General features: G+C 37.5%; 1 protein-coding gene across 7 annotated transcripts in view; it reads left to right on the top strand.

Moving 5' to 3' along the window:
• The window catches only part of LOC101128604 (uncharacterized), a 114,135-nt gene that overhangs the window by 55,863 nt on the left and 32,971 nt on the right, over positions 1–25,301 (top strand). For 5 of the 7 annotated variants that reach the window (XR_008674819.2, XR_010132446.1, XM_055373950.2 and 2 more), the window contains exon 4: positions 22,013–22,105. Coding sequence is in view for 3 of the 7 variants with exons in the window: in XM_055373950.2 (XP_055229925.1) it covers positions 22,013–22,105 (93 nt within the window). In the remaining 4 variants the exon portion in view is untranslated. The other 2 variants (XR_002003946.4, XR_008674822.2) reach the window with 2 other exon arrangements.

Here is a 25,301-nt window from a genome sequence, read left to right as displayed (position 1 = left end):
GGTCCAAGAGTGTGTTTGGTATAGTTTTTTTTGCATTTGCTGAGCATTGTTTTATGTCCAATTATGTGGTCAATTTTAGAGTATGTGCCATGTGGCGATGAGAAGAATGTATATTCTGTTGTTTTTGGGTGGAAAGTTCTGTAGAGGTCTAGCAGATCCATTTGGTCCAATGTTGAGTTCAGGTCATGAATATCTTTGTTAATTTTCTGCCTCAATGATTTGTCTAATACTTTCAGTGGAGTGTTGAAGTCTCTATTATTGTGTGGGAGTCTAAGTCTCTTTGTATGACTCTAAGAACTTGCTTTATTAATCTGGATGCCCCTATGTTGGGTGCACATGTATTTAGGATAGTTAAATTGTTGAATTGAACTCTTGTTGAATTGAACTCTTTACATTATGTAATGCCCTTCTTTGTCTTTTTTTTTTAAAGCCTTATTGATTTAAAGTCTGTTTTGTCTAAGATTAGGATTTCAACCCCTGATTTTTTCTGATTTCCACTTGCTTGGCAGATTTGCCTCCATTTTTTTATTTTTATTTTGAGCCTATGGGTGTCATTATGTGTGAGATTGGTCTCTTGCAGCATACCATTGAGTTTTGCCTTTTTATCCAGCTTGCCATTCTGTACCGTTTAAATGGAGCCATTTAGCCTGTTTATATTCAGGGTTAGTATTGACATGTGTGGTTTTGATCTTTTCATTGTGTTGTTAGCTGGTTACTATGCTGGTTTGTTTGTATTGTGCTTTATAGTGTTACTGGTCTGTGTATTTAAGTGTTTTTGTATTGGCCGGTAGCGGTCTTTTCTTTCTATATTTAGTGCTTTCAAGATCTCTTGTAAGGCAGGTCTGGTGGTAATAAACTCTCTCATCATTTGCTTATCTGAAAAGGATCTTACTTCTCCTTTGCTTAGGGAGCTTAGTTTGGCTTGATGTGAAATTCTTGGTTGAAGATTTTTTCCTTAAAAATGTTGAATATAGACTCCCAATCTCTTCTTGCTTGTAGGGTTACAGCTGAGAGATTTGCTGTTATCCTGATGGTGTTCTCTTTTTGCAGGTGACCTGCCCTTTCTCTCTAGCTGTCTTTATCATTCTGCCTTTCATTTCAACCTTGGAAAATTCTGATGATTATGTGTGTTGGGGAGAATCTTGCAGGGGTTCTCTGTATTTCCTGAGTTTGACTGTTGGCCTCTCTAGCAAGGTGAGGTAGTTTGCATAGACGATATCCTAAAATATGTTTTTTAAGTTGTTTGCTTTCCCCTCGTCCCTTTTAGGGATGCCAGTGATTCATATATTTGGCCTCTTTACACGATTCCATATTTCTTGGAGGTTTTGTGCATTCCTTTTCATTGTTTTTTCTTTATTTTTGTCTGACTGTCTTATTTCAGAGAACCAGGCTTCAAGTTCTAATTTTCTTTTTTCAGCTTGGTCTGTTCTGCTATTAATACTTGTAATTGTGTTGTGAAATTCTTTTAGTGTGTTTCTCAGCTCTGTCAGCTCTCTCAGGTTCTTATATATACTGGCTATTTCATCTTTCATCTTCTGTATCATTTTATTGTGGTTTTTAGTTTCCTTGGATTGGGCTTTGCCACTCTCCTGAATCTCGATGATCTTCATTTCTATTTATGTTCTGAATACTGTCATTCCAGCCAGCTCAACAGGGTTAAGAACCCTTGCTGGAGAACAGGTGCAATCATCTGGAGGACATATGACACTCTGACCATTTGAGTTACCAGTATTCTTGCATTGGTTCTTTCTCATCTCTGCATGTGGGTGTTCCTTTAACTGTAGTATAGATTGATACAGTCAATAGACTTCTTTTCTGTGTGTTTTCATGGAGCTGAGCCTTTGTGCAGGGTCTTTATTTGTAGCTGACTTTTTGTCTTTGGTTTCTCAAAGGAGTCTGTTAATGAGGTAGTTTTGGTGTTGAAGCCTTGAGGTGTGATCGAGTAGGTGGTACTTAGGTGTATTGATCAGTTGGTGGGCTCTTGCTCAGTCATGTGGCTTCCTTATATTTTATCACAGTTGCAGCCATGCCCCTCTCAATACTCTGAGTGTAGGCTCCTCTACCACTTGAGTGCTGGCTGTAGAGCCCAGCTTGGCACTCCTGGACTGCCCACCACGGCTCTGGGGCAATCTGAGTTTATGTTCCTTTTACAATGTGGAGACAGCAGAGGAAGAAATGTTAGTGGTGGTTGTAGCCACAGTCTCCTTTTTAAAATAATGAATTTTTATCATGATTGTTTTTTGGTTTGCTCTTACTGCCCGAGATGCTCTGTCTCTGACTCCTTTGCACATTCCGTCCTTTCCTGGGTCGAGCTCAATCTTTGTCTCTCCTCTTCACACTCTATGCTCTCCCTGCTAGGAAATCTCTTTACACTTTCATGTAAAGCCTGAGTTAATACAAAGACTTCATAGAATTCACAATTTGTCTTTGTAGTGCTGGCTTTCCTACTGAGCTCCAGACATGAATAATTAGGTGCCTGCTTGATTCTTCCACTTGTATGTCTCAGAAACATCCCATTTTCAACATGTCCCCCAAAATGTCACAATCTCCAAGGCCTCCTATCACACATCTTGTTCTTTTTCAGTGTTTCAAACTTGTATCTAGTTCCAAAGCCTGAAACCTTTGAGTTAGCTCTTATCCCTTCCCTTTATTCTCCACATTCAACCCAACACATCAATACATTAGTTTTTTTTTTCTTATAGTTGATCTAATAAATTCAACAGGATAATAACTTGACTGGGCATAATTAAAAAGAGAATTAGGGAATTTGAAGGAAATACAAAAATGTTTTCTCTATAGCGTACATAGAGAGATGGAGATTTTTTTTAAAAAAAGGAAGAGTAAAAGATGTTAAAAGATGAGTAATATATTGAGGATTTTTTTTTTTTTTGAGACAGAGTCTCGCTCTGTTGCCCAGGTTGGAGTACAGTGGCATGATCTCAGCTCACTGCAACCTCTGCCTCCTGGGTTCAAGCGATTCTCCTGCCTCAGCCTCCTGAGTAGCTGGGACTACAGGTGCATGCCACCAAGCCTGGCTAATTTTTCTTTTTTCTTTTTTCTTTTTTTTAGTACAGACAAGGTTTCACCATGTTGGCCAGGATGGTCTCAATCTCCTGACCTCATGATCCACCCGCCTCAGCCTCCCAAAGTGCTGGGATTACAGGTGTGAGCCACCATGCCGGGCCTTTTTTTTATACTTTAAGTTCTGGGATACATGTGCAGAATGTGCAGGTTTGTTACCTAGGTATACACATGCCATGGTGGTTTGCTGCACCTATCAACCCATCATCGACATTAGGTATTTCTCCTAATGCTATCCCTCACCTAGGCCCCCAACCCCCGACAGGCCCCAGTGTGTGATGTTCCCCTCCCTATGTCCATGTGTTCTAATTGTTCAACTCCCACTTATGAGTGAGAACATGTGGTGTTTGGTTTTCTGTTCTTGTGTTAGTTTCCTGAGAATGGTGGTTTCCAGCTTCATCCATGTCCCTGCAAAGGATATGAACTGTTCCTTTTTTATGGCTGCTTAGTATTCCATGGTGTATATGTGCCACATTTTCTTTATCCAGTCTATCATTGATGGGCATTTGGGTTGGTTCCAAGACTTTGCTATTGTGAACAGTGCTGCAATAAACATACACGTGCATGTGTTTTTATAGTAGAATGATTTATAATCCTTTGGGTATATACCTAGTAATGGGATTGCTGGGTGAAATGGTATTTCTAGTTCTAGATCCTTGAGGAATCGCCACACTGTCTTCCACAATGGTTGAACTAATTTACATTCCCACCAACAGTGTGAAAGCGCTCCTATTTCTCCACATCCTTTCCAGCATCTGTTGTTTCTTGACTTTTTAATTATCGCCATTCTAAGTGGCATGAGATAGTATCTCATTGTGGTTTTGATTTGCCTTTCTCTAATGACCAGTGATGATGAGCTTTTTTTCTTATGTTTGTTGGCCACATAAATGTCTTCTTTTGAGAAGTATCTGTTCATATCCTTTGCCCACTTTTTGATGGGGTTGTTTTTTTTTTTTTCTGGCAAATTTGCCTAAGTTCCTTGTAGATTCTGGATATTAGCCTTTTGTCAGATGGATAGATTGCAAAAATTCTCTCTCATTCTGCAAGTTGTCTATTCACTCTGATGATAGTTTCTTTTGCTGTGCAGAAGCTCTTTAGTTTAATTAGATACCATTTGTCAATTTCGGCTTTTGTTGCCATTGCTTTTGGTGTTTTAGTCATGAAGACTTTGCCCATGCCCTTGTCCTGAATGGTATTGCCTAGATTTTCTTCTAGGGCTTTTATGGTTTTAGGCCTTACGTTTAAGTCCTTAATCCACCTTGAGTTAATTTTTGTATAAGTTGTAAGTAAGGGGTTCAGTTTCACTTTTCTGCATATGGCTAGCCAGTTTTCCCAACAGCATTTATTAAATAGGGAATCATTTCCCCATTGCTTCTTTTTGTCAGGTTTTTCAAAGATCAGATGGTTGTAGACGTGTGGCATTATTTCTGAGGCCTCTGTTCTGTTTTGTTGGTCTAAATATCTGTTTTGGTACAGTACCATGTTGTTTTGGTTACTGTAGCCTCGTAGTGTAATTTGAAGTCAGGTAGCATGATGCCTCCAGCTTTGTTCATTTTGCTTAGGATTGTCTTGGCTATACCAGCTCTTTCTTGGTTCCATATGATATTTAAAGTTTTTTTTCTAATTCTGTGAGCAAAGTCAATGGTAGTTTGATGGGGATAGCATTGAATCTATAAATTACTTTGGGCAGTATGGCCATTTTTACAATATTGATTCTTCCTATCCATGAGCATGGAATGTTCTTCTATTTGTTTGTGTACTCTCTTATTTCCTTGAGCAGTGGTTTGTAGTTCTCCTTGAAGAGGTCCTTCACATCCCTTTTAAGTTGTATTCCTAGGTATTTTATTCTTTGTAGCAATTGTGAATAGGAGTTCACTCATGATTTGGCTCTCTGTCTATTATTGGTGTATAGGAATGCTTGTGATTTTTGCACGTTGATTTTGTATTCTGAGACTTTGCTGAAGTTGCTTGTTTGTTAGCTTAAGGAGATTTGGGGCTGAGATGATAGGGTTTTCTAAACATACAATCATGTCATCTGCAAACAGAGACAATCTGACTTCCTCTTTTCCTATTTGAATACCCTTTATTTCATTCTCTTGCCTGATTGCCCTGGCCAGAACTTCCAATACTGCGTTGAATAAGAGTGGTGAGAGGGCATCCTTGTCTTGTGCTGGTTTTCAAAGGGAATGCTTTCAGCTTTTGCCCATTCGGGATGACATTGTCTGTGAGTTTGTCATAAATAACTCTTATTATTTTGAGATATGTTTCATCAATACCTAGTTTACTGAGAGTTTTATCATGAAGAGGTATTGAATTTTATCAAAGGCCTTTTCTGCATCTGTTGAGATTATCATGTGGTTTTTGTCATTGGTTCTGTTTATGTAATGGATTATGTTTATTGATTTGCAGATGTTGAACCAGACTTGCATCCCAGGGATGAAGCCCACTTGACCATGGTGGATAAGCTTTTTGGTGTGCTGCTGGATTCAGTTTGGTAGTATTTTATTGAGGATTTTTGCATCGATGTTCATCAGGTATATTGGCCTGAAATTTTCCTTTTTTTGTTGTGTCTCTGCCAGGTTTTTGAATCAGGATGATGCTGGCCTCATAAAATGAGTTAGGGAGGATTCTCTGTTTTTCTGTTGTTTGGAATAGTTTTAGAAGGAATGGTACCAGCTCCTCTTTGTACCTCTGGTAGAATTTGGCTGTGAATCCGTCTGGTCCTGGGCCTTTTTCTGGTTGTTAGGCTATTAATCACTGCCTCAATTTCAGAACTTGTTATTTGTGTATTAGGGATTTGACTTCTTCCTGGTTTCATCTTGGGAGGGTGTATATGTCCAGGAATTTATCCATTTCTTCTAGATTTTCTAATTTATTTGCATAGAGGTGTTTATGGTATTCTCTGATGTTAGTTTGTATTTCTCTGGGATCAGTGGTAATCCCTTTTTCATTTTTTGTTGTGTCTATTTGATTGTTCCTCTTTTCTTCTTTATTAATCTGGCTAGAGGTCTATCTATTTTGTTAATGTTTTCAAAAAACTAGCTCCTGGATTCATTGATTTTTTGAAGGGTTTTCCGTGTCTCTATCTCCTTCAGTTCTGCTCTGATCTCAGTTATTTCTTGTCTTCTGCTAGCTTTTAAATTGGTTTGCTCTTGCTTCTCTAGTTCTTTTAATTGTGATGTTAGGGTGTCAATTTTAGATCTTTCCCACTTTCTCCTGTGGGCATTTAGTGCTATAAATTTACCTGTAAACACTGCTTTAACTGTGTTCCAGAGATTCTGGTACATTGTATCTTTGTTCTCATTGGTTTCAAAGAACTTATTTATTTCTGCCTTAATTTTGTTATGTACCCAGTAGTCATTCAGGAGCAGATTGTTTAGTTTCCATGTAGTTGTGAGGTTTTGAGTGAGTTTCTTTATCCTGAGTTCTAATTTGATTGCACTGTGGTCTGAGAGACTGTTTGTTATGATTTCTGTTCTTTTGCATTAGCTGAAGAGTGTTTTACTTCCAATTATGTGGTCACTTTTAGAATAAGTGCTATGTAGTGCTGAGAAGAATGTATATTTTGTTGCTTTGGGGTGGAGAGTTCTATAGACGTCTATTAGGTCCACTTGGTCCAGAGCCGAGTTCAAGTCTTGGATATCCTTGTTAATTTTCTGTCTCATTGATCTGTCTAATATTGACAGTGGAGTGTTAAAGTCTTCTACTATTATTGTGTGGGAGTCTAGGTCTCTTTATAGGTCTCTAAGAACTTGCTTTATGAATCTGGGTGCTCCTGTATTGGGCGTCTATATATTTAGGATAGATAGCTCTTCTTGTTGCATTCATCCCTTTACTATTATGTAATGCCCTTCTTTGTCTTTTTTGATCTTTGTTGGTTTAAAGTCTATTTTATTAGAGACTAGGATTGCAAACCCTGTTTGTTTGTTTGTTTGTTTGTTTGTTTTGCTTTCCATTTGCTTGGTAAATATTCCTCCCTCCCTTTATTTTGAGCCTATGTATGTCTTTGCACATGAGATGGGTCTCCTGAATACAGCACACTGATGGGCTTGACTCCGTATCAGATTTGCCAGACTGTGTCTTTTAATTGGAGCATTCTGCCCATTTGCATTTAAGGTTAATATTTTTATGTGTGAATTTGATCCTGTCATTATGATGCTAGCTGGTTATTTTGCCCATTAGTTGATGCAGTTTCTTTATAGTGTCGATGGTTTTTACAATTTGGTATTTTTTACAGGGGCTGGTACTGGTTTTTCTTTTCCATATTTAGTGCTTTTTTCAGGAGCTATTGTAAGGCAGGCCTGGTGGTGACAAAATCTCTCAGCATTTGCTTGTGTGTAAAGAATTTTATTTCTCCTTCACTTATGAAGCTTAGTTTGGCTGGATCTGCTATTCTGGGTTGAAAATTCTTTTCTTTAAGAATGGTGACTATTGGTCCCCACTCTCTTCTGGCTTGTAGGGTTTCTGCCAAGAGATTCGCTGTTAGTCTGATGGGCTTCTTTTTGTGTGTAACCCGACCTTTCTCTCTGGCTGCCCTTAACATTTTTTCCTTCATTTCAACCTTGGTGAATCTGATGATTATTTGTCTTGGGGTTGCTCTTTCAAGACTTATCTTTGTGGTGTTCTCTGTATTTCCTGAATTTGAATGTCAGCCTGTCTCGCTAGGTTGGGGAAGTTCTCCTGGATCATATCCTGAAGAGTGTTTTCCAACTTGGTTCCATTCTCCCAGTCACTTTCAGGTACACCAATCAAACACAGGTTTGGTCTTTTCACATAGTTCCATATTTCTTGGAGGCTTTGTTCTTTCCTTTTCATTCTTTTTTCTCTAATCTTGTCTTCACGCTTTATTTCATTAAGTTGATCTTCAATCTTTGATATCCTTTCTTCTGCTTGATTGATTCAGGTATTGATACTTGTGTATGCTTCACGAAGTTCTCGTGCTGTGTTTTGCAGCTCCATCAGGTCATTTATGTTCTTCTCTAAACTGGTTATTCTAGTTAGCAATTCCTGTAACCATTTTTCAAGGTTCTTAGCTTCCTTGCATTGGGTTAGAACATGCTCCTTTAGCTCAGTAGAGTTTGTTATTACCTACCTTCTGAAGCCTACTTCTGTCAATTCATCAAACTCATTCTCCGTCCAGTTTTGTTCTCTTGCTGGCGAAGAGTTGTGATCGTTTGGAGGAAAACAGGTGTTCTGGTTTTTGGAATTTTCAGCCTTTTTGGCCTGGTTTTTCCTCATCTTCATGGATTCATCTACCTTTGTTCTTTGATGTTGGTGACCTTCGGATGGGGTTTCGTTTGGACATCTTTTTTGTTGATGTTGATGCTCTTCCTTTCTGTTTGTTAGTTTTCCTTCTATCAGTCAGGCCCCTCTACTGCAGGTCTGCTGGAGTTTGCTGGAGGTCTATTCCAGACCCTGTTTGCCTGGGTATCTCCTGCAGAGGCTGCAGAACAGCCTAGATTGCTGCCTGTTCCTTCCTCTGGAAGCTTCCTCCCAGAGGGGCACCCACCGGATGCCAGCCAGAGCTCTGCTGTATGACATGTCTGTTGACCCCTGCTGGGAGGTGTCTCCCAGTCAGGAGGCACGAGGGTCAGGGACCCACTTGAGGAGGCAGTCTGTCCCTTAGCAGAGCTTGAGTGCTGTGCTGGGAGATCCGCTGCTCTCTTTGGAGCTGGCAGGCAGAAACATTTAAGTCTGCTGAGGCTGCCCCCATAGCTGCCCCTTCCCCCAGGTGCTCTGTCCCAAGGAGATGGAAGTTTTATCAGTAAGCCACTGACTGGGGCTGCTGCCTTTCTTTCAGAGACGCCCTGCTCAGAGAGGAGGAATCTAGAGAGTAAGACATCATTTTTCCAGTACATGATTCAAGGTTGCCATGTCCCTCACCTGGATCAATAGATTAGCTTCCTGCATCCTTTTGACCCTTTTCTAATTTCTTATCTGCACTGTAGCAAGGCTGGAATTTTGAATTTCAAGCCTCATCGTATCATTACTCTTTAAAAATATTGAATTGTTTGTCATTTTATTGAGTAAAGTTCAAAAATTATTGTCCCAGAAAATCTAAGATAAAGTTTTAATTTCTGGACCCTAATTTCTACGCCCCATTTCACATCTGGCTTCTCCTCATTTAGCTACACAGGTCTTTTGTCTTCTCCTTGGTCCAATCATATGCTTTCTGGCCATACAATCTGTTCTGTTTACTTGCCCCTCTCCCTCCCACCCCTCATTCTCAGGACACTATTCTCTTTCAGAGAATTTACCATAATTGGGATTTATTCTTATAATCCTTTGATTATTGTCTGTGTCCACCTGTCAGATCAGAAATGCCAAGAAGTCTTAAAGGGCTTGTGTTTCTCTTTTCCTTCACTATTGCATCTCTGTTGTAGTAAAGTGCTGGCACATAACAGAAGCTCAACAAATGAAGGCATTGTCTCAACCAATGCTCACATCAACCCTACCTCAGAAGTATTTTCATTCCTCAATTTCCATGTGCAGCCAGAGAGGTTGATTTGATTCATTAGCATGCCCAAGACTGCACAATCAGTAGAAGGAAGAACTTGGAACTGAAAGCAGGTCATGCTGTTTTTACTCTTCCACACTACATTTTAGACCTCCCTGTTTCTTAAGCTTGGGGGTGGATAACAGGAACCATGTGACTATCCTACTCCACTCCCTCCTTTTTTGTTATTAAATTGTACTGGAAATTTGGGCTTTCAGTGATTGTATTTTTTTGTGAACATGCATTTTTTTTTAGAAAAATGAACTGACTAGTTTTTTTTAAATGAAATATGATTAAGAGAAAATAATCTCTGATGGGCCCATAACCAGCAACTTTGGATATTTTTCATTAAGTGGAAGAAAAATATAGACTTTGGCAATTGAGACGATCTTCATTAATAAATAAAAGGATTGTTCCAGACGTGCTATAAAATAAATACATTGAGAAGATGTGAAAAGCAAGAGGGTTTAATACACAGCCAAAATTATAGTGTCTCTATTGGTAATAATCAGAATAACTTGTTTGATTATACCATTGTGATTTAGTTGGATCACATAATATGTTGGTATTTGGCCATTTGGGGCCACGAAACAACATTTTCTTATGGTTCAATCCCCAATAATGGGAGATTTTTCTCTCCCTCCTCTGTGTCCCAGGAAATGCTTCATTTCCCATGAGCCCATTGAAAAGAGGCTGACTTAGGTTGAATTTGCTGACAAGTGTGTTGGTTCTTCTTTCTTCCCCATTTCTATATGTTTGTCCATCTTCCATGTGGAAGCTGTGGACTAGTTAGAGGTAATCTGCTACTTGATCAAAAAGGATAAAGAAGTTCATGAAACTTCAATGACCTCTGTACTTACAACTCTCTTTTAGAGAAAATGGCCTGAAGCAGCATCTTCCTGCAACCTTTTATATGACATTTACTCACATTGAGTGAAAAAAATGGGTTCAATGGATAGGACCAGAAATCAGGAGGTAAAGTGTACTAGTGAGAAGGAGATGAGAAATCATGTGAATTAAGAGAGGTGATCTCAGTTTCTGATTTTCCAGTTCCCAATATATTTATAAGAGGTCTGGGTGTATTTTATTTTTCACTTGTGAATGTCTATGAAGTTGTCCTTTATAGTCTTCCAGCAAAAATGTTTTTATTTGCCCTCATTTGGGAAAACTTTTTTCATCACTGAATAATCCCTGACCAGCACAAAAATTAAATGGGGGTAATGTCATGTATATAATATAAACTCTTAAAGATAATGAAATACATCTACTTAAAAAGAAAAATGTTCTTTCTCTTGTGGAACTTAGATTTCAGAATGGAAATGTATTTTATATTGGCCAATTGGACTGGCTGTGAAAGACCAGTAACCAAGCAAGAGAAGTAGATGTTGCTTTAATGAGGTATAAACTATATCTTGTTAAATAGGTCTTATCTTAGACAAGTAGTATAAATGCACACCCAAACATCATTCATTTGCAATACAGAGGCATTTAGAAGTGATTCACATGGATTTTTTCCTTTTATTTTTGGAAAGCATTAATCTAAGCTTCTGCTGTGTATGGACCTGTGGCTACATTACAAAATTCAGTTGTGAAGCTATAAAATCAATTAGTCTAGACCTCAAATCTTATTTCCTATGAAAAGCCTCAAACTTGTAGCTGTATGAACAAGTGTTTTTGGAATTTTTTTTTTTTTGCTAGAATGGAGAGAACACACTGGAGATCACAAATGCATTTATTCTTTTTCACCAACTGTTTCATTGCCCTTAAAAAATACTAGGCTAAACTTAAGTGGTAAAGATCTGAAATAAAAAGATTCATCTTTATGTCCGAACAGCAATTTTTCATAGGTCTCTAATATCTTGCATTTCCTTATCTATGGATAAGGAGATCTGAAATTGATCTACATTTCCTTTAGTAATGTTTTCTCTGTTTATTGAGAACAGATATCTTCATCTCCTTCATGCATTATCCTTAGTAACAGATGTCAGTAGGATCCAGAGCCATTTTGGAACTTTACCAAGGATTAAGGATGAGCACAGATCACATCAAGAGTCTGTAAGAAGACAGTATTTCTGATTTAGACCCATAAAGACAGTATCTCATAATTGTGAGCAAAGATTGCATTTGAAGGATTATGTTTCTTTTTCCTGACAAGATGTTGCATACTATGGAATGTAAATTTTTGTGATGATTGGAGAGGAACTGAGCTCCTTTCTAGCTCAGTTCCTTTCTAGCTCAGTCCCTTTCCAATCATCGTAAAATGGAAGCACAAACCTTCAACAAAATGTATTCCTTAGCTGAGCTTGAGATTTTGCATAGCCTCTCATTTATTCTTTCTAGAATCAGTAAAGTGCATTAGGATTCAGAAGACTCCACTTGTTCTATTTGCTCTCCATTGCATTATGACTTCATCAGGCACTGCTATCATGGGGCACTGGTAACAAATGTATGTACTTTCTAAATACTTACGATGTAGTAGCTAGGTGGCTACATGTTGGGCAAAATGGGATAAGACAATATCATTTTAACATGCTTCAAGTACTATGTCAAGGTCTTACTATGTACTATTTCATTTTAATCCTAAAAAAAAAACACTCAAAAGAAGGTATGATCGGGTATATTTTATAGATACAGAGGCTAGAGTTCAGAGACATGAACCTACCTGGTCCCCTCTGCACATAAACAATTATTAAGTAAGTGGATGTTTCGGGAGTCAAATCCAAGTTTATTTTGTTCCAAATCTGCTTCTCTTAATTAATATATTCTACTGCTTCCAGATACCATTATTTACCTTTAAGTGACTGAGATTCTAATGATACTGGTAAACCTGTTAGTAATAAACCGAGCAGGTTACGATGAAAGAAAGTATAGACTCTAAGAGGCTATAGAGAAGGCACATAAGCTGGGTTGACAGGATAACACAAGGCATTCTGGAGAAGGTAATTGTGGTGGGGGAGTAACAGGCAACCCACAGTGATGGAGGGCAGCCATATTTCAGTCATTGGGCAGGGAGTGTGCACGTTCTGGAAACAACACATCATTTTTGTAAAGTTGGGACCTAGAGTGAAAATATGGGAGTGATTGAGGATGAGAGTAAAGGGTAGGAGCCTTGTATGGCATCATTTATAGCACCCTTAACAGATTGGATTTTTCTATAAATCAATGGGAAGATGTTGATGATTTTATGAATACGAGTAATATGATTAAATCTGAATTTTAGAAATATCACTTTGGAGGCCATGTGCAGATCAGATTTGGAAGTGACCAAGACTGGAGGCAGGGACACCAGAGTTTTCTGTTAAAAACTGGTCCATTCAAGAAAAGATGACTCCTGAAATAAGACAGTGATCATTAGGATGAAGAGGAAGAGAAGATTTGAGGAATACTTAGAACAGAATTTACTGAATTTACTGGTTGAATTGAATGTGAAGAGGAGATGAATAAAGAAGAAAACACCCTCAAAGGTAATAACTAATTTTCTGTCTCGACTGAGTGTTTGATCAAACGAATGGCTATACAGGAGGAACAGTTTATTGTAAAAATGGTGGGGTACCTCTACAGGACACCCAGAGAGGGAGGTTTAGGATCGTACATATGTATCTGGAGCTCTGCAGAGAGGTCCAAGCTAAAGATATGCTTCTGGAACTCATCAGCATAGAGGTGGTAGTTCAAGTCAGTAGAGAGGAAGAGACCTTTTAGGGACAGTGTGAAGAAACAGAAAGGAGAAGATGAGCAAAGAAGCTCCAACATTTAGAGGGTGGGTGGAGGAGAGGAGCCTGTGAAAAGTATGTGAAAAGCATGTAGGTTTATTAAATGACTATAGTCAATAAAACAAAGGGAGGTGAGAACGACTAGAAGGGATGAGGAGCAGCTTCATATTCTACAGAGAAGTGAAAAAGTCTGAAAAGAATCTTTTGGATTTAGCACCAGAATGATGATTGAGATAACATTTCTCTTCAGTTTAATAACTTTTGTTCCTCAAAAAGTTATTTAAAAAAGCCCTATCACCTCCTCATGGTGATAGGGCTTAGTGTGGTTAGAGTTGGCTCAGGAGAGAGGCATAAGTTCAGGGTTTATACACCACTCCAATATTCACAAAAGAGGTGGCATAGTAGAAGAGATTTTTTTTCTCCTTGAAATAAAATTATAAAAATAAACATTATTTAATATCTTTCTCTGTTTGTGTACCCCACCCAAGGAAATCAAGGGGTTTCTCCTCATTAGAAGGAATTGCCTTAGGAGTAAGAATTTATCCCTTTCCACTTTCAGAGCCCCCTCTGAGCATACACTATACAGCAAACATTGGATGAAGAATGTGTATTTTCAGTATCAGAAGCTGTGAGTGTTCAAATTATATGTTAGTATATTAGCTTTAAGAACATAACTTCTACCACTCAAACAAAGTTAGAATTGTGTTCTTACACCTTGTGACACTGAGCAATGAATCAGAAACAAATTTTCAGTGCATGAGCTTGAGTCAGATAGGTCTGTGTTTGGACACCACCTCACACTTTCTAGGACATCATGGGGAATTAATTTATTTTGGTTTCACTTTCTTTGTAGGGGAAGTGGGAATGATGATATCTACCTTGTAAGATTTCATAAGTAGTTAAGGAGATAATGTACATTCAGCATTTAAACAGTTCTTTGCAAATAATCACTGCTCAATAAATGTTAACCAGTATTATTTTTATTCTAATTTTAAAAGTCAACCTTTCTTCTCTGCTTTGGGACACATCCTTGATTGTGGCTTTTCAGACATTGCTCCCACACCTTGCCACACTCCACTCTTCTTAGGGTCCTCAGTCTTTCCTTTTTAAATTCTTTCTTGTTACCAGTCATGCCCAGGGATCACTTGCCTTACAGAAATCAACGTTTTTCTTTGGATATTGATACCTATTTAATAAACTTAAAATTTATTTCTTTTCATGATCAACTCTTATAATGAGTAGTCTACACTTACTCTCATTTTTTTCATTTCGTTTTATTTGTAAACTTTGAAATTGAATCTTAGCCTACTGGAACATAGACTCCTGAAATGGCTCATTGGTGACATATTGCTAGTGAAAATAAATGGCCTTTTAAAATCTTCCACCTCTTGGGTCATTCAGCTGCATGTGATTTTCTTGAGAACCTCGTCTTTGAAAAACTTCTTACTCTTCTATTATGTGTCACCACAGCATCCTCAATCTTTTCTTCACGGGTCCCCCTTTTCCCTCCCACATCACAGTCATTGGAGTGTCTCAAGGATTGGTCCTTAGCTTTCTCTTCTCCTTTTTACACCAATCCCTTCACAGAGTTTTATCTACTTAGAGTTTTTACCATGCTTTTGATGATGAAAAGCATCGCATCTACATCTGTGTTGTGACCTTTTAACTCGTACCCAACCTCCGTATCTGCAAATATGGGACCCCTAGAATTCCTGTCATTGTCTCATTGTCTTCAGTAGATAAGCTTGACTTTCACCCTTTTTTTGAGCTTAACTATTTTTCAGTCAACAAAGACTTCTACACTTAAAAAAATTATTTTTTGGCTGTACCATTCAGATTAGAATCTGCCTTAAACTATGTGAAAACCCTATCATCCCTAGCTTCTGTGTGCTTTGAGGTCAGCACCCACATTTATATTTCTTGTGTGAAATTCAAATACTTCACAATTAACTACTGTGTCCACTTAAAAAAAAAGTCAGTGTTGTAGATGAAAAACAAAACATAGGTAAACATCAGATTAGAAATACTATTATACCCTAGAGTGGTCTAATACTTACTTGGGAATTTGTATTTATTGTCAGGCTAAAGTTTGTTTAATAATATTAATAGACATAATTAGAAGTGAGATTTAAGTGATTAAATATTGAGGGTCATATAAAACAGACATACTAAACAACTATTTATTTATTTTTTGTTGATTACTTGGCACTTGAACTTAATATAATTTAATGTGTTTCTCCATAACTCTGGTTAAGAAATGAATAGGAAATTTTCAATGGAAGTATTAAATAGGGTATTTAGCAAAGATTTTATGAGCCACAATTTGAAGAATGTTGTTAATTCTCAATATAATTACTTTCATTAAAAGCCAGTAAATCTGATTTGTGCAGTTAACTAGAAAAAAATACTTGAGTAGTAAATTCTATGTTGAAGAAATATTTTGCTTTGTGTGGTATTGAGCAAAGCTTTCTTAAAGTTTCATGTTTTTCATTTGAAAAGATCCAGACTAAATCTCAAACAAATGGTAGATTTGGTAAAGTAAAACAAAACACTTTTTGGAACAGATCCGCACAAAAAGGAAGCAATTTTTCATAGATTTGAACAAAAGGACTAAATTTCCCTTATTCCTACTTAGTATACAGGTCAATCTCAGTACATAGACTTGTTTTGTGTATTTTCTGGTTAAGAAATGACTTAAATTCTGTTATGGATAGGGATACTTAGTAGGCCTCTTCCGGTGGTCAAATAATAATTTTGATACTATTTGGGGCTATATGTTAGTATATCGAAAGTCCAGTTTGAATTATTTTCGACAGCTGAGTCACCACAGTGATTTTTGCAAATGACTTTTATTTTTTCGCTTTGATTTCTCTATCACAATTCAAAGAAGGATTTTGATCAGACACTATACTAAATTATTTAATAATGAGAAAAATTTGAAGTCATTAACAAGAGAAAAGTTGAAAACTAATAAAGTTTAGCAGAAATTTTGCCAAGAGAGAGATGAGGGCCGGATGTGGCTGACTTACAGCTGAGACAAGTCAACAGCATCAATGTTTTATCCTAGTCTATCCAAAAAAAAATATCTCCAAGATGCCATATTTCTGTCTCCAGGTATCTGTTTTATTTGATATGTTGCTACTGTACTTTCATTTCTTCACTTCTTTATTCTATCAAAAATATGTGTATTACAATTTGCAATTGTAAAAATTTGGAACCAGCCTGAATGATTTACCATGGAATACTACTCAGCAATGAAAAGGAATGAAATAATAGCATTTGAAGCAGCCTGGATGGAACTGGAGACTATTATTCTAAGTAAAGTAACTCAGGGATGGAAAACCAAACATCATTGTTTTCACTCATATGTGGGAGCTAAACTATAAGGATGCAAAGGCATAAGAATGATACATTGGACTTTGGGGACTTAGGGGAGAAGGTAGGGGATGGCAAGGGATAAATGGCTACATGTTGGGTACAGTGTATCCTGCTTGGGTGATGGGTGCACCAAAATCTTGGAAATCACCATTAAAGAACTTATTCACGTAACCAAACACCCCATGTTCCCCAAAAACCTATTTAAATAAAAAATTGACAAATTAAAAAAATAAAATAAAATGAATTAATCATAAAAAACCCCAAAACCAAAAAACAAAAATAAGTGTATTAAATACCAAATATGTGACCAGATACCAATGATTGGCATTGCCTCTAAAGCAAGTGAAGTTACAGCCCTGACTCTTGCTAAGTTCTTCTCATTCATCTTTACCAACACCTTATTCCCAGATGGGAGTCACTTGCAAGAATCACAAGATGTGAATGTGGGTTTTATACTTTGGGGATTGTGGGATTCATGGAAGTTACAGTTGGGAAAATATGTATCTGGCTTTTGAACCCATCATATTTCCTCTGTTGTCTCTGTACTGGAAACACCAAGGAATTCAGTAAAAAGAGGTAGAACTTGGAAAGGCTGAAGCCCATTTTAAATAGATCAAGTCCTCCCGGAGTGGGGGAAGATGGCCACTGTGAATTACAAGACTAGGCTAATGATGCTGTGATATACATTTAGGTAGTAGTTGAGATGTAGAAGGTGGGAGACCCAAAAGAAAGTTAGCATAACTCTGTTTTTTTATTCTTTTTCTTACTGTAATGAATCACCTAAGCTTCCTCTTTCAATTCATGGGGTAATCTTTAAATAACTACAGAAGAAGTGGGCATAATTATAGATAGGTTCATTCTTTTCAAGATATTTTTATTCCAGCTGTGCGTTTCTTGATATTGTGTCTCCTTTCTCTCTCTTATTGTCCTTTATGTTTACACTCTGCATATTTTAAAAGAGTGATTCCTTTTCCTTGTAAATAATTAGAAATCATAGAAGTTTCTAAATAAACACAAAATAAACAATGGGATGGTGTCTCCTTTTATAGTTAAAGTTATAAGATTGTAGAGAAAAATGATTGGAAATAGGTTGATTCCATGAAGTTAGGAATAGACAGAATAGAAGGGAAGAGGATTTGCATGGCACTTTTTTATGATATCTAAAATCCAAGTTATTTTCATAAGGGCTTGTCAGTCCTACAGAACATTCTCTATGTAGAGAGGAAAGTCACTACTGCAGAAGAGATAACCTCCTAGGGTGCGTCCCCAGGGATCCCAGCTTCTTCAGGCTTCTCTGATCCAGTATAAGTTACAAAACTTACAATCAGTGGGGAATTTCCTTATTTGAAGTCTTGCCACTTCAGTGACTTTCTAAATAGAAATTAGAGAACCCAGAAAGGTTTTGAAAAAATTTTTAGTTCTTCCTGGCAATTGCATGTATATTTTTTTCTGTATGTTATTTGGATGTGAGGAGCTGTCATTATTATTTTAGGAACAAATATGAAACAATCTCTGGAAAATGGAATTTGATTTTGATTCAAAAACAGGAGAATTCTACTGTTTTTCTCCAGCAGCTCCACGATAAAAGGTATGTTCAATATCATTGAGAAGAAAGGCTACAAATGCTGCTTTTTCTTCACAATTGTCATTTGGAATAAGTATAGTGAAGGCAAACTTTGAATAATTAAGGGCATAAAATTGACATGTGCTTTGGTTTTCTTGATATTAAAAAAATGTATACTATGGATAGTCATCTAGAAGTTTACTTCAGATTTCCACTGACTTTCTTATGTAGAAACAGATATAATATTCCTTTTCTAAAAAGTGAAAAAGGGAAGTGACAAAGAACAAATGTTTCACGGTTCATTGATTATAGGACCGAAAATAAGAAGACTGCATGTGTGGTATGTGTGTATGTAAAAGTGAACGAGAGAAAGAGACACAGAGAAAAAGGTGTTTGAGGCAGAAAGGAGAGTTTTTGGTAAATAAAAAAGGCTCATCTATACTTAAAACATAAAAGCTTAAAATAATGCAAAGTAGAAAATAATGGCTATAAGGGAATACTAAGAAGAGAGAAATTGGTGAGATAGGATATTTTCCATAACAATTTTTAAAGGTCATAACTATATTTTTATTTCCTAAGCTCAAAGCTCTATGATTATAAATAACTGACATGACTAGGTTCTGGTCACAACTTTGAACTTAGTTAGATTTGATTTTTGTGTTTTTCTTCATCTATCTACCAAGTTGATCACATTGTTGATAAAAAGGATTTAGTAAAATTAATGTAATCATTTATAATAATATTAGATTAATGAATCAGACCAGAATAATTCTCTAAAATGGTTTAAAGTCCTTTAAATTAAATCTATTCAATCGTCTTTATTCCAATGGTACTTTTCTTAATATTCTATCTCTTTTCCCTTTCTCTTTATCATTTTAATTTAAATAATCAAAAATAGAGTGGTTAAAGGGACCATGCCAAGATACTGGTAAATATGAAACTATTCTACTTATATCAGAATTTTTACTAATACATTTGTGTTCAAATAGAAATCAATTTCCCAGGATAAATCTTTCTTTGATTTATAAATTGTTAACTATTAGACCTCATTTCTGGTGCTCATAGATATGTAACATATTAGCAAACTCAGACATCACTTTTCTTCCTTCCTTGTTCAGTTAGCTGTAGAATACAAAAAGAATGGTTTCATGCTGACTGATTGCTGTCCTTCATTCTAGTATATTTATAGACCTAGCATACATTATGAAGCTTCAAAATGTTTTCCAATATAATATAAATAGCAAATTTAATTTTGAACCTATTGATATTTGGAATAAACATGTAGCACAATGTTTGACCCATAGTAGATAATCAATTAGTTTTTGTGGAAAGGATGAAATCTTCAAGTTGACTGTTCTAGAAAAATTGGCTAGCTGAAATTTGCTCCATGAAAATAGACTACTTTTCTGAGCTTATATAGTATTTTGCAACTTCCTGCTGTAATTCAGAACTAAACCAAAGCCTCTTAACTATAGATGTGTCTGAACCAATCTATCACCAATTCAACAAAAATGCTTTAAAAATAGACCAAGAATTATTCCTTTGGATAAGTAACTGATATACTAGTTTATATTTAAATTAAAAAATAATTCAGACATATAAATTGAATGCTACCAAAGTATACAAAATTAAAAGTAAAAATAAAAAATGTAACCTTAAAGCACATGGCTGTTGTTGAATTGGGAATGTAGACAAGCTACTGTTACTGTTGACAGTACTTGCCAAGGTCAGGTTCAATTAACGGCCAATGCCATGAGCAGGGCATCAAAACCACCCACCTTCACAAAAAACACTTGCAGGCACCAGGCACCATGGGCACATATTCAAGAAGAGGCTAAAAACTTAGAAGCAAAGGGACTCTCATATTTCCCCTTATTTCCATATTGTTTGTGATGAATAAAGCCTTAACATTCATAAATATCCAAATAATTCTAATAAACTACTCAAAACATACTTTTTAGATGACAAAAACACATGTAAAATGATTTTTTTTTCTGGAACATCAATTCCCTATGGTTTCAGGGGAGATAAATATTAAGTGTCTTAGAGATACAGTGTGAAACCTCCTGGGTTTCATGTTTGCCACCAATTGATGAATCTGTCTTTTCTAATAAGAAATGATCCTAATATTCTTGTAGGTTATAGAATTTAAAGAGATTATAAAAATCACTCCTTCCTTCATTCTTTAAATCATTTACCAAATATGGAGAGTCTCTTAAGTTTGTAGTGGGAGTAGAGAAATAAGAAAGACAGAAATAGCCTGTCTTCATGGGATGAAACGTGAAGGTTATTACACCTAAAAACTGTGAAGAAAAAGCTATCATCAGTTCCAAAAGTTGGAGGAACATTTCAGTTAGACAGGAAGAATAAGTTCAAGAGATCTATTGTATATCATGATGACTATAATTAATAACAATATACTGTATACTTGAAAATTACTGAGTGTGAGGTAATGCATATGTTAATTTGTTTGATTTAGCCATTTCACAATCTACACATAAAATTAAACCACGTTGTAGACCATAAATATATAAAATTTTTATTTGTCAATTCAAAAACAGTTGGAAGAAACAAACGAGAAAAACAGAAGCACACAGCATGGTGGTTTGCTTTTTACTATGGTCTTTTTCATGTTCTTCTATGCACCTGTAACGCCCCCTTCAGGCATTCGTGTTCCACTTTCTAGGCTGGGCTCAGGGAGCCATCTCTGCCTTTTTCTAGTGCCTTGTGTCTGTGTATGTACCTCTCTCATTATCCTCACTATGCTATTAAAATCGATCTCTTTATATGTCTGTTTCTGTCAGTGAATTACACACTTCTTGAGGGTGGTGACAGATATTATCTTTCAAACCTACTCATCATGATGCAATTGAAAAGTGGATGAGTTGATTTGCTGAAGGTTGAATTCTTGGCAGGAGGCATGATGAAGAAGAAAAGCTTCACTTCTCTGGAGACAGGAAGTCTGAATTCTACTCTGTGGCTGCCACTTACAAGTACATAGGAACTGAAAACAAGGACACCATGTGAACTTGTGTGGCCACTTTCAACGCTGAGCCGTGGCAGATGCTTTTGGTACTTTGCATCTCTTCCTCTCGGCCCCTTACTGATTTCAGCCACTGTGTCAGTGGACAATCTCTCAGAGTTCAGAGACTCATCTCTTGCTGGCAGCTATCTCCTGTTTTCCTGGGATTTGGCTCAGGAAAGAGGACACTGGAAGAGGCAGGGATTTTTGTCCTTGGGCAATCATTAACCAAGGACAATGGGAAGCTGTTGGAGAAAATTTTCAGCCTCTTGTCTTTGGCCAGAAGTGGGAGAGGTGGAAGGGGATGACTGCAGGGCGTTTGGTTTGCTTCTCAGAGGGCCTGGCAGAAAAAAACCCACATTTATAACACAGCCTTATGTTTCCTTTCCTTCTTCTCACTCTTCTGCTCATTTATTTCAGCTTCCTGATATCTCCTTCCAAATAAACCACTTGCCCCCAAGTCTAAGTCCTTGTCTTAGGCTCTGCTATCGGGAAGACTCAAACCAAGACACCAGCCTAAGCGGCAGGGTTCTTAAGTGGTAACCTAATAAGGCCAGTACTTTTCTGTTTTGTTTCCACATAACATGTAATATGATTTTCCTTCCAGCCTGTGCATGCATTTTCTCATTGATGGTTAGGTCCAGCCAAGGACAACTTGACGGACTATTTTTTTTTTTTAATTGTCATTGTCTTAGAATATCTTCTCTCTATTTACTAGGCAAGATTTATGTAATTTTTGTATTTGTCTCATTTGTTGACAGGGAACCCTGAGCAGAATACATGCACAAACTCATGCCACACCCTAAGGGACAAGGTTCCCCACATCTACTTGGAAATCTTCGGGATGCTTAATGGTAAGTACTGTAAGTTGCAAGATTTCGAAAATATTCAGGAAGAAGAAATTTGTGAGCCAAGTAGCTCCAAGTCATTCAGCCTTCTGAGGTTATGCTGTCCTTTCAAATACAAATTCAATAAATGAGCCCTTCCTCCACAAATTCAATAAGTGATGCAGTTGGCTAATACCCTTTCTCGTATTTCCCTGAGTCAATGAGTGAAAAGAAGTGGGTACAAGATGCTCTTGGCTTATATATTCTCCCATTTGACAAACTTCCTAGTATCCATTTCCTATATCACTTTCTTTAGCTCTGGAGCTATTATCCTCCTGGTACCTGTCTCCTGCCTATACCAATTCATTCCAAGCCAGAAAGGAGTACCTTTCCTTCAAAACCTTCTGTATCATTAACTCAGGGCTGTTACAGAGAATTTACTTTATCTGAAGGTTTGGTCATATAGCACAAATAAGGAAACGACCTCAAATAGAATAAGTGAATCACCTTTCCTAAGTTCATTAGCGATTTCTGCTCTAGGGGACTCATATTTTTTATGCTTTTTTTTTTTTTTTTTGGCTCCTGGCCTGCGACTATTTTTGTGGGTCAGCTCTCTTGTGCCACAGTCTTTTTCCCCTTTTCTTCAAGTCCTTAAATTCACCTCCCACCCATTTCAGACAAAACCTTTTTACAACACACATTATTACTGCATGTGGAACTTACTGATCATTTGTTAAATGGAACAATTTAGCTATTTAGCTTCCTTTGTGTCAACCTTCTCATTCCAGACTCTGCCCTAGACATTGCCTTTTGTAACAAAAAGTCCCAATAAAATGTTCTCTCAAACAAACTGCCAGTTGGCAATGCACACTTAACAATACAAGGATTGGCAGAAACTTTAAAAATCACAGCTCTTCTTTAACTGTTTAAAGATAAAATTCTTAGGTGGTCTCCAGGTCGAAGCATTACTCATGACTGCTCTGTCAGGGGCTTTGTTAGAGGAAGCAGGATGGTGGCAGAGTTCTTTGCTCCTTCTCGGGACATAAAATCTGCGGGTCAGAGTGGCCCCACCTGCCTCCCTCTCCTCCACAGTCAAACACAGCCTAGACTGCCTGATTTGGGGTGCAGTCCTACTGACAGCTCCACTTTATGTCTCTGGTGGATTTCTCAGGTTTGCATCATGGTCAGGGACCAGAATAAAAGAAAGTGAACTGGGAAATTTTTAGGGTCAGAAAAGGAGTTTTAAACTCATACACACTTTATCAAAATCTTTTTTTTTTGAGACAGAGTCTCACTCTGTCGCCCAGGCAGGAGTGCAGTGGCACGATCTTGGCTCACTGCAAGCTCCGCCTCCTGGGTTCGAGTGATTCTCCTGCCTCAGGCTCCTGAGTAGCTGGAACTACAGGCATGTGCCACCACACCTGGCTAATTTTTGTATTTTTAGTAGAGATGGGGTTTCACCATGTTGGCCAGGCTGATCTGGAACTCCTGACCTCAAGTGATCCACCCGCCTCAGCCTCCCAAAGTGCTGGGATTACAGGCATGAGCCATCGTGCCCGGCCAAAATCTCTTTTCTTGAGTTGGGCTTAAGGTGTGGCACTGACTGCTGTTGGACTGCTGCATCACGAGGCTAATAGAGCTTTTCTAAAATTCAGCAATCCAGGCTCTAGCTTCTGAGGATGTGTGGGGTGGGAAATGCAGGGAGCTAGTATTGCTGAGATCTTCAGACTCTTTCTCTGAATACTTTTCCTAGACCCAATCTCTTTCTCCCTCCTTTCTGAGACTAATCAGTGACACAGATATTAGATATTTGGTGATTGTCCCATAGGTCCCTGAGGCTCTGTTCAGTTTTTTCCCAGTCGATTTGCTCTTTGTTGTTCAAATTGGAAAAGTCCTATTCTACAACTTCACTGATCCTTTTTTCCTCTCCATTCTGCTGTTGAGACTATCCATTAATTTTTTTTAAGGTATAGTATTTTTCAATTCTAAAATTTCCATTTGGGTCTTCTTTATATCTTCTATCTCTTCACTGAGACTTTCTGTTTTTCGTTTGTCTCAAACACATTCATAAGTGTTTATTGAAGCTTTTTTATAATTGCTGTTTTAAAATTATTGTTAGATATTTCTGGCCTTTGTGTCATTTTGGTGTTGGTGTTTGTTGATTATCTTTTCTCATTTATGTTGAGATTTTCCCAGTTCCTAGTATAAGAGATTTTTGATAGAAACCTGGACATTTAGGGTATTATCAGACTCTGGATCTTATTTATCTGGTATAACAGTCTTCTTCTGGTAATGCTTTGGTGGGTGAAAGGGGCACTGTCTCCTTATTTCCAGGTGGGGCTACAAGTATTGAAGTCCTGGTTCCCAAGTCAGCCTCTGTTGACTCCTGAAGATAGGCAATTCTTATTACTGCTGAATGGGCAGGAGACTTCAGGCTTTTCCCTGGTTCTCTGTGACATCACCCTGGCATGGAGAGGCAGGAGTGGCTCCACTGTCACTATGAGACAAGGATGTCTTTTTTACCACTGAGCTTGTTCTAAGTTTCCTCTGGACCTCCTCTGTTGATAAGCTAGTGGGGACTCGAGGAGTGAGGTTGGAAGTCCAGCCTCCCTGCCAACACCTCAGGGATGAAGGTGAGGTCTTCTCATTGCCTGGCATCATAAAAATCTCTGCTTCCATCTGGGCTTTCTTTGATATCACTCTGGTGGGAGGCTTGGGGTGCCTCATTAGAGTTAGCAAAGGTGCCCAACTTGGCCTTTGTTTGGGAGCATACAGTTATTTTCTATAGTGCCTGGCTAGAGTAGAATGCTTATTTTCTAAAAATTTTCTATCTTTCCGGGATGCTCTTTTTTGGATAATAAGAGCAAGCTTTCTTTGGGCTTTTTTTTTTTTTTTTGCCCATACATATTGGTATTTCTGGATTGTTGACTTGGGATAGATGAGGCATAGAAAACCCAAAGAAACAGAAGCCCAGAAAACTCACTACTATGTCTTTCCTTGGGTCCCGAGGTCCCTAGGGAGCCTGCATTCTTCTTTCCACATTTCAAAGTCTTCTTATGTCTGTTTTTTATATCATGTCCTAGTGTCTTTTTTTTTCTTTAACTCGTAGTTGGGAGAAGAGCAGGAGGAATGGGGAAAAATACATCTACTTCATTTTTCCAGCAGTGAGAATGTCTGATGTATTTAAGATAGAGAACTCTAAGATAGAGTGGGATTAGAGCCT

The sequence above is a fragment of the Gorilla gorilla genome, chromosome 22, assembly GCF_029281585.2.
Source record: "Gorilla gorilla gorilla isolate KB3781 chromosome 22, NHGRI_mGorGor1-v2.1_pri, whole genome shotgun sequence".
NCBI lineage: Eukaryota > Metazoa > Chordata > Mammalia > Primates > Hominidae > Gorilla > Gorilla gorilla.
Note: the sequence above shows the minus strand (reverse complement) of the source record. Positions and strands in the feature narration are given on the sequence as shown.